A 10,264-nucleotide genomic window follows, 5' to 3' on the forward strand; every position below is an offset into this window, starting at 1 on the left:
CTTCCCATTCATTACCCTCTTATTTCTCAGGAAAGGCAGCCTACTCTTGTAGAACAACATATGCGTCTTTGTTTATTTAATTTTTTAAGATTTTATATTTAAGTAATCTCTACACCCAGCGTGGGGCTCGAACCTACAGCCTTGAGATCAAGAGTCAAACACTCCACTGACTGAGCTAGCCAGGAGCTCCAACATAGGCTTCTTGCGTTTCTGGTGCCATGTTTCTTTGATGTTGTTTTAGCTTTGTGATCTTGATAAAGTTATTTAATATTTCAGCATCTGTAAAATATAGGTAATCATATATACCTTGCAGGATTGTTGTGAAGGATTAGAGATGATGTTTATAAAGTCCCTGGCACAAAGAAGGTCCTCATAAAACAAGAGCTTTTTTTAATCCTTTGCTATGATTTAATTTGGCAAATATTTGTAGCATCTAACAATGTTGGACTCTACTGAGGATGCTGAAGAAAAAAAACAAAACCCAGAGTCTCTAAATTCAGAAAGTTACATAGTATAGAAGGAAGACTGACATATAAACAAATAACAAACAGAAAGGCACTAAGTACAATAGAGGCATATATAAATGGCTAGAAGCAATTAATTCTTTTTCCAGCCTTGCCTGTGGAGTGCTTTCCAAGTATTTCTTTTGGAAAAATACTTGGTAGTCAAGATGGGGGACAAATAGAAAGAGAAAAAAAAAAACAACTCTTAAAGGTTCTGTAATCTGTGAGGTGCCAACCTTTTGAGAATTGATTTCAGCAAGGCACTTGATAAAATCTCTCATGAAGTTCTTGTACATAAGATGGATAAATGTGGGATGGCTGATAGAATAGGATTTGAAGGTGGTTATACAACTGTGTCCAGGATGTTTTCTCCTACAGTACTTTCTTTTTACTTATAAAATCTCTGGGTTGGAAGGAACCTTAGAAATAGATAATATAGTATACTCTAACTTGTACCTAAAGCCTCTCTACAGTCTCTTTCTCTTCCTTTTTAATTTTTAATTCAACAGTACAAAAAAGTATATAGTGCAAAATATACCTCCTTCTCCAATTCCATTCCGCAAGTGTCCCTGACATCCTCCCCAGAGACAAACATTATTAATAGTTGTTTGTGTATATGATCTTTCATTATGCATATCTTTTTACATCTTGTATCATAGTTATTTGAGTGTATGTGCTATCTTCCTTAGTAAATTGTAAGCTCCTAAAGAGCAAGGGCCTACCACATGATTTCCTATATCTCTCCAAAATTACTTATACATTGAAGATTCTCAATAAATATCTACTTGATTAAGTATTTAAAGGAAATTTGGACCAGGAAGAAGACAGGCTTCTTTAGTAAAATGCCACAGTTTTCTGTCCTTGGCCATATCATTTATAACTTGGATGAAGGTGTAGAAAGCATGGTTGTCATATATGCAGATGACACAAAGCTGGAAAAGAGAGCTAATAGCATCAGATGACAGAATTAAGACTGCAGATGATCTCAACAGACTAAAATGTTCAGCTGAAAAAAACAGGGATAAATATAAATAAAGTCTTGTGCTTAAGGGGGGGGAATAACCAACAGCTTAGTTGTTTTATACCCAATACCCAAGAATAGAATTAGGAGACTTGTCTTGATAATATTTTATTTGAAGATGATTTGGGAGGGTAGAGGATGGATCTTAATTGCCTTTAAGCTCACTTTAAGCTTAATTTAAGATTGTCAATAAAGCAAATACAGCTTTGGCTGAATTAGTAGAATATGAGTCTAAGTGGGTTAGTTTGTGGTTCTTGTGTTCTTTCTACTGGTCAGACTACTTGTTAAGTATTGGGTCCATTTTGGGGTGCCACACATATAAAGAGAGCCTGACAAATTGGGGTGTATATAAAGGAGGTTAACTAGGAATATAAAACTTGGGTATAAGAACCAGACTGATCTAGATCTCTCCTGGGTTCTGCTACTTAGCAGTTGTGATAGCTTGGCAAAGTCACTTCCTCTGAGTTTGTTTTCATACCTTTAAAGTAGGACAGAATAATAATATCAATCTGGAGGATTGTTATAAGGATTAGAGCTAACCTCTGCAATCAGAATTTTTTGCAATCATTATAAATTAGATTAATACTAGGTATAGTCCCTGCTTTGAAGGAGGTTACATTCAGTGGGACAGACAACTAAGTAAATCCAAGATTGTAATGCAGCTTGTTAAATGTTTAGAGAATTGACTTACAGTAAAGGGGGTAGACTTATTCATTGAGCCCTCAGTAAATACAAATTGAGCCAGATTATTGTGTAGCAATAGAATGAGTCTCCCTAGGAGGAAGTGAATTCCTCTCAGGGAATGGATACAATCAAGTTGAGGTTGTGTGATTATTTGTTGGGGATGCTTGTTTTATAAAAGACATTTTTTATGAGTAGAAGGTTGGACTAGAAGGGTAGGCAAACTATGGCCACCAGGGGGCAAATCTAGCCAGACATCTGTTTTTGTAAATAAACTTTTACTGGAGCATACCACACCCAGTTATTTATGGGTTGTTGAGGGCTGCCTTCCTGTACAGTGCAGAGTTGAGTCATGTGACAGAGACCATATAGCCTGCCAAGCCTAAAGTATTTACTGTTTGGCCCTTTACAGAAGAAGTTTGTGGACTCCTGGACTAGATCAACACTTTACAACCTAAATAATTTTGTGAACTGCTAACTTTCCTAAGTTCTCTGGCAAGTCAAGAGAGAGGAAGGCAAAATTTGAAGTGAGATGGTTACAGTTTTTCTTGTTGGCAAGGGATGAAGACTGCAAAACAGTTGGTTAATCTCCAAGATATTTTAAGAGACTATGATTTTATAAACCGATGCTTTGGGTTTGAGACAGAGTATTATTTGTATGCCACCTGGGCTAAAGCTATCTGTACCCACTAGAAATGGGAAGTGGTCCTAGTGTAGTGGGAAAAACTGGTTGTGTTAACCATTGTGAGTTAGTTTCCTCACTTGTAATTGGAGCACTTTCTAGACTAAGGACTGGAGCTAATGTGTGTACTCAGATGTAGCTATCATTACTGTATTTCATAGAATACCTCATTGGAGTGTGTGTCACATCAGACAGAATTTTGGTTGGGAAAGTATAAATCCCTCCCTTGAGTGCTGCTAGTTGGGGTACTATATAAAACCCTTTCCTTGTGTTGGCTATATTTTTATTTGTTGTTATTATTTATTTATTTTAGAGAGAGAGAGAAGAGAGAGTGCCCATGTGCAAGTAGGGGAGGGGCAGAGAGAGAGAGAGAGAGAGAGAGAGAGAGAGAATCTTAAGCAGGTTCCACATCCAGCATATAGTCCTGCCACTGGACTCTGTCTCATGACCCTGAGATCATCACTAGAGTTGAAAATCAGGAGTTGGACGCTTAACTGACTGAGCCACCCAGGCACCCCTGGACTAGATCTTTAGATCTCATGGCAGATAGGGGATAAATCAATCTCATTAGCAAATACAGGAATATCTTATGGCTGGCACCTTCAGTCCGTACAATACAGGTGTTACTCTCTTTGCTAGAAAGGCAGAGGTTTTGCAGACACAGTGCACTTCTCCCAGTGGAATATGATTTTAAACTTGGCTTCTTCCCGTACATTTTGTCTTTTATATTCAGAGTCTACTGCCAGCTAACAGCTTTCTTTCTTTCTTCCTTTCTTTCTCTGTCTCTATCCCTCCCCGCCCCTCCCATCCTTCTTTTTTTATTGGAAGTGTTGACTCGGAGACAAAAAGAGGCCAACAGCAAGAGCAAGAGTGACAGCGAGACAACTGCCCAAACTTCTCTAAACATTGACAAGTAAGTGGGTATGCTGTGTTCTCAGAGCTTTTGTTTAACATACCATTGCTGGGATTGATTAAAGAGATCTGTTCCTCTCTACTCTGGGTTTTTTTTGGCTTTCCAGTCACTTCATTGCTTTGATGTCTGAATCTATTTTTCTTATTCCCAATTTATGTCAGTGCAGGTGACCTCTGTATCTTTTTAAATTACCCTTAAAAAGTCCTGCCACCCATTCCATTTCTACATTCTGTTTTCTTTAAATTTGCATTTTGGTGTTTAGTACTTTTGGGAAGCAGTGAGCTATTTTGCGATGTAATGGCACAGAAGTTGAGTTGCAAAAGGTTGGGCAATATAAGTGACTTCCTTGGTTATGGGTGCAGCTTAACTAAGAGAGTATGATCCGAAGGGGTGGTAGGATAGAAGTGGTGCCGCCGAAAGGAAAGAGATTACCAACAGTACATTAAAGCAGTTAGTCATTAGGCAGAAATGTTTATCTTTGAAATACAGATTTTAGACCCTAAATTTGAAGGCTACCTTCCCTAATCCAGTTGAGCAGAGCTGATCACTTGCTCCTTTTGGAATCCTATCTGTGGACATTCCTCTGTGACTATTGCATCCCATCGCACTGCACTGCAGTACATTTTTTTCTTTTTTGACATTTCTGTCTCCCTGGTTAGACTGTGAATTTTGAAGGCAGATACCTTGCCTTCATTCATGTTTATACCCTCAGCATCTAATAAAATGTGTCTGAGACAGCAGTAACAATAATAGCACTTTGTTGAACACCTAATATTATATACCAGTCACTGTGCTAAGTGTTCGATTTACTTTGTAACTCCTACAATAGCCGAAAGTTGGTTATTCTTTCTTTTTCTTTTTCTTTTTTTTTATAGTTTATTTATTTTGAGACAGAGAGAGACAGAGCGTGAGTGGGGGAGGGGCAGAGAGAGAGGGAGACACAGAATCTGAAACAGGCTCCAGGCTCTGAGCTGGCAGCACAGAGCCTGATGCGGGGCTTGAACCCACGATCTGTGAGATCTGACCTGAGCCGAAGTCGGACACTTAACCTTCTGAGCCACCCAGGCACCCCATCTTTCTTTTTTTTTTTTTAATAGATAAGGAAATTGAAGGGAAATTATAAGTAACTTTAAGATCATGTAGTCAGAAGTGGCAAATCCTACCTGACTCAAAAACTTCCACAGTGGTGCTATATTGCATAGTAGGGGATTACTATATGATTTTTGTATTAATTCATAAATTTTAAAAGGTTCACTGGTCTAGCTTTTCTTATAAGGCAGAGTTTTACTTATATTCTTCTAGATGATTGAGTACATAAGATAATTATTTTTTGTCCTATTTTTAAAGACCTCCAGAGAAAGTTTTCTTTAGAACAAATCCAGATTTCTCTTGCTGTAGAGTAACTGAAAAGTTATGGCCAAAAAGAGAAGCGTAAAATAGCAGCCTTTGGAAAGTTTTCTTCAGCTTCTTACAATGAAGATGATCTTAAGAGTCAAGAAGACCTGGCTTCTGACAATTATTAGCTATAGAACCTTGGGGGAGAATAGTACCTTCTTAGTAGGACCAAAGAATTAATTGAGAAACTGTGTTTAAAGGGCTTGGTACCAGTTCCTACCACAAAGAAAATACTTAATAAATGCTTATTTTCTTCCTTTGTCCCCAATGATTCCATTTTCACTGATGCCCAATGAATCTCACTTCAAGGACACAGATTCCTCTCTTTCTATAGATTCTACTATTATAAAAGATAAAAATAACTATGTATGTGAAGTTACTCAAAAGTCTGTAGCAGAACCACATGGTTTTGGTAACTTCCTAGTTGATGTTGCAGGTTGTAAAATTAAGGAAGTCAGCGTACAGAATCAGACAAGTTCATCCACCCTGGTAAAAATGTCATCTTGATTTAATTCTCATGGTGTTGTCTAAATTTTAACTTCCCTTTGAAAAAACCGTTACACTTAATTTCAGAAGAGTTTGACAGAATATTTTATGTCTGAAGAGCAATCAGCATTGTTTGAGATAGTTAGAAGAGCTGATTTCATTACCATCCCACTGCTGCAACAGCAGGGTACAGAGAAACAGCCAGGGAAAACCACTAATCACTCAGTCCTTTTGATTGGCATCGGGTTAGTTTTATTGGCCATCCTGCTGAGCAAATCTGCATTGGTTGACATGTCTCCTCCGCAGAATAACGTAAAAACACAATTGAGACAGAATAACATAAAAACACAATTTGAGACATATCCGGGAGCCCAGAAGCAAAAGCAAATCTTAAAACTGCTCTTTCCCCCTTCCTTTTGATTGGCTAGGAATGAGAAGTGTTATCTCTGTAAATCCCTGGTCCCATTCAGAGAGTACCAGAGTCATGTAGAGTCCTGTCTCCAGCTTGCAAGGGGTGACCAAGGAGATAGGCCTGAAGAGAGTGGGAGGATATGCTCAGCTATGGAGGAGAAGTGGCAGCAGCGGCTGAGGAACCCAAAGGTATGTATGGAATGTTTTAGGAAGCTCTCCAAAGTTCTGTTCTATCCTTTTTTCTTCTTCCTTCCTTTTCTGCTTATCCAGAAACAAATTGCATTTTAAAATTATATTTTCTTTCAATTAAAAAGTAATATGCTCATTGTAGGAAATACAGTCAGTTCAAAAAATATGAAGAATCAGGATAAATTAAGAAATTATTACCCATAATTTAGCTACTCAGAGATATATAACAACTTTAAGTATTTTGGCCTTTTTTTCAGTCTTTTTTTTCCTATGCATTTTTCATGTAAGTGAGACCATACTATATATGTACGTATGTATGTGTGTGTGTGTGTATCTTTCTGTCTACATAACATTGTAGCATAAACACCTTCCTGGGTTTATTTTCAAACTATTTTTTAAAAATTACTGTTAATATTTATATCAACAGAAGTCACATAACCATTCTCATATTATTGGACATTTAGATTCTTTCCAATTCTTTTGTATCATAAGATTATATTTAGAAAATTAATCTGTGTACCACTCACTTTTTCCTAGAATAGATTTCCTGAAGTAGAACTCCTAGGGGAATGGATATAAACATTTTAAAATCTGTTGAAACATACCACCAAATTCCTTTCCAGAAAGGATATCCAGTCATATCCCCACTGCCAGGAACATATTTGAGATCAACTCTGTTTAACACCTTGTGGGCCTGGTCTTAGGAGTTTGTGAGGTCTGGCCACTAGTCCCTGGGAAGATAAATGTACTTTCTGGGTTTTGTGATTAGAGATCAGCAAGAGCAAGTCTTGGCTTAGAGATCAAAGATAAAGCAGCAGCTCCATATTCTAGGCTTACTAACTTACCAATCACTGCACACTAAGGTGAAGAAGCCATTATCTATCATGACAAAAGAAAGGGACTCTCCTATATCAATGGGGTGATTTTGAGCTAGTGATTTGGAGTTGGGGATTATAGGTAAGTGTTTATATGGTAGAGCCTATTTATTCTTCCGGAATTGCTATCTCCAGAGGCTACCTTGAAACTATTATTTTCTACTTTAAATCTCTCCAAATCATGGTCAAAGGCTACTGTTCTTTAATAAGATCTTGGTGGAATAATTTACCTTGACTCTGATATACATTCTTGGGTAATATTCTTGGCATAAAGATATATTCTGTTCATCATCACAGTTTTGTGTTTTTACTTGTGTACCCCGTTTATTAGAAAGCAAAAGACTTTCCTAGAGCTCTGTGCCACATTCCTTCTCTCCTGGAGACACGTGTGATGTGGGCTAAGGAGGTTGTATTTTAGACATTCTGCCATGAGATAACCCTTTCATCTGTTTTTCTCTGTCACAGAAAAAAAAGTGCAGTGAAGGCCGACTCCTCAGTCTCTTGGAACAGTCTGAGCACAAGACTGCAGGTGAAGACCTCAGGACCAATTTTCTGGGCTTCTCTCAAAGACCTTCCAGTAAAAATAGCCACTGAGAATTCACTATTTGTTGGAGTTATGTGGGTGGACATTTGACCCAATCAGCCAGCCTTTGAGACTCTTAAGTTGTATCTCCCTAAAGAAGAAGAGGACATACTCTGTCTTGTTCATCATATGTTTCATTTCAGGCTTTATAAAGTCTGTTGAGGGGGCGGAAATCCAAATCACAGAGAAATGACACAAGCCCTAAATACCTTCTAAAGAAACAAGCTTGGAAGACCAGACATGTAGACATTTCTTCCTCATTATAATGTTTTGTACATTATTTTTGTGTTACTTTTAGTTTAGTGTACCAACCTATGCTCCTGAGGGATTATAGGAAGTAACTCTGTCTCTTTGTGCCTAGTATTTAGGGAGCAGTAGAGTGGATTGATTAAGAGCACTGCATAAAGTTAGTAATACCAACTTCATAGATTATAAGGATTATTTCTAGTAAAACTCCAAACATATTCCCTGGCATAAGTAGGCTCTTGATAAATGTTAACTTCTATTATTACTATTGTTATTTGTTGCTATTGTTAAAATTCACTAGGTGTAGATGGAAGAAGAGCTTTTGCTTAAGTCTGGGGAGATTTGCCTACCTTTTAGTTCTGGTAGTTCATTCCCATAAGTAAATCTGTTTTGCCTTGTGATATGAAGAGGCAGCCTCTCCCAAGCCCTACAGACTGCTGCCTCTAGATCAGCATGTTCTGAATATATGCAGGTGGCAGAGTTCCCTTGGCAACTCCTTGTACCTCAAGTCCAGATTTGAAGTAGATTATTCAGAGGCTGTTCATTCAAAAGTGTTCACTTTGATACTTCTGCAGCTGAGTCTGTTGGATGCTAATACATTCCATTGGTCTGAGGAATTGGGATCTGAGCTACCTGGATAAGACTGATGAAAAGCAGTGCCCAGAACATAGGAAACACATGAGCAGTGAGAAGTGGTATGATTACAGCACTGTTAACAGCATTACTACTTTTTCTCTCTCATTACAGATGCAGAAATAAAGACCAGGTCCTCAGAAACAGGAAGCCTCAGGTGAATTGGGGTATACATTGAAATATGACTGTCAGCAGTTCTAGAAAAGTGCAGACCTGTTCCTGGGTTCTGTGTATAATGTGATATTCAAACTATTGAAGGTAGAAATCACCATGGAACTGTGTGATATCTCTCTGTGATCCCTTCCTCAACCCCAGTATATCTGGGCCAAGAATTAGATGGCTAATTCAATTTCATGGCATTAAAACAGTCAGAGCAAGAGCTGTGACTTACTCTTCCCTCTCAACCCTAGTCTTCTGGCTTAGATTTCCAGAAGTTTGGGAGTTAGGTTAAAAAAAAAAAAAAAAAGTAATTTAAAAAAGTGAGAATGGGTCTGAATTGTCATTCTCTCACTATCTAACTGTGTGGCTTTAGGTTTATAATTTACCCAGTGTCCTCATCTGTGAAAAGGGAATGATAGTACTTATCTGGTTGTATTATTACAAAGGTTATATGAACCTTTGTATGTAAAAGTGTCTGGTACAATGCATGATACATACTTAGTGCTTATTAGTAGGTATATATTGAATTCTTAATTTTTTCCCCTTGTCTCTAGGGTGCCCTTGTCAAGGATGGAAGAGGCAGGCTGCAGCAGAGAGATGCAGAGTTCCCTTGCACATCTCGACTTAAATGAGTCTCCCATCAAGTCTTTTGTTTCTGTTTCAGAAGCCACAGGTTGCTTAGTGGACTTTAAAAAGCAACTTACTGTCCGGCCAGGTAGCCGGACACGAACCAAAGCAGGCAAAGGAAGAAGGAGAAAACCCTGAATTTCTAGGGTCCAGAGTTGACAAAACCATTAGCAATAGGAGTGGGCCATGGTCATTAAGCGTTAGTGGCCCCTGTTTCATTGTTGAGCAAGTTTTGGCTGTGCAGGTTTCACCACCAGCACCCACTCAGCATTCTCGTTTTGATGTTTTCTATAAGCTATACAGACATTGTGTATAGTATTCTGTTTTATAACAATCTGGATTCACTTATAGTTAAAAGAAAATTTAAATATATTTATCTATGTTTGTATGAAGTCTTATTTCAATAAGATGGAGATTTTCCTTTTTTTCTCTGTGTTACTGGATTTGGGTTGGGAATATTTAAACGTGGAGCTAGTTCTGAGACTCCTAAATTACATGTTTCCAAATTAATTCCGTTACTGGTCTTTGACATATTCACTGAATGTGTAGTGTACAATTCTGAGTATTGTGTTACTCCCTTGACCTTTTCTGACATCATTGTAGAAGGTGCCAAGGCATTAGATCCTACCTCTTATTTTGCTGTCACTACCATTCAGTGACCTATCATTTCATCTTGCTGCCTCACCTAGTTAAGAATTCTCAACCAGAGTTAGTTTAAAAAAAAAAAAAAAAAAGAATTCTCAACCAGAGCATAGGAGTTTTGAGGGATATCTCCTGCCATTCTTATCAGGAATTTGTAATTGAATGCTCTGTTATTAGTTTCTATGCAAAATTATCTTTTTTCCTAGATTAACCAATGG

The 10,264-nt window shown here is 37.8% G+C and overlaps 1 protein-coding gene across 7 annotated transcripts in view; it reads left to right on the forward strand.

The window, feature by feature from the left end:
• UIMC1 (ubiquitin interaction motif containing 1) overlaps window positions 1–9,790 on the forward strand; it is a 135,963-nt gene extending 126,173 nt beyond the window's left edge. For all 7 annotated transcript variants that reach the window (XM_077757261.1, XM_077757260.1, XM_077757259.1 and 4 more), the window contains 5 exons: window positions 3,716–3,800; window positions 6,110–6,281; window positions 7,622–7,685; window positions 8,733–8,775; window positions 9,332–9,790. In XM_077757261.1, coding sequence (XP_077613387.1) covers window positions 3,716–3,800; window positions 6,110–6,281; window positions 7,622–7,685; window positions 8,733–8,775; window positions 9,332–9,542 — 575 coding nt within the window. In that variant the 3' untranslated portion in view covers window positions 9,543–9,790. The remainder of the gene's footprint in view (window positions 1–3,715; window positions 3,801–6,109; window positions 6,282–7,621; window positions 7,686–8,732; window positions 8,776–9,331) is intronic.
• The last annotated feature ends 474 nt before the right edge of the window (window positions 9,791–10,264 follow it).

The sequence above is a fragment of the Crocuta crocuta genome, unplaced genomic scaffold (assembly GCF_008692635.1).
Source record: "Crocuta crocuta isolate KB4526 unplaced genomic scaffold, BGI_CrCroc_1.0 scaffold131, whole genome shotgun sequence".
NCBI lineage: Eukaryota > Metazoa > Chordata > Mammalia > Carnivora > Hyaenidae > Crocuta > Crocuta crocuta.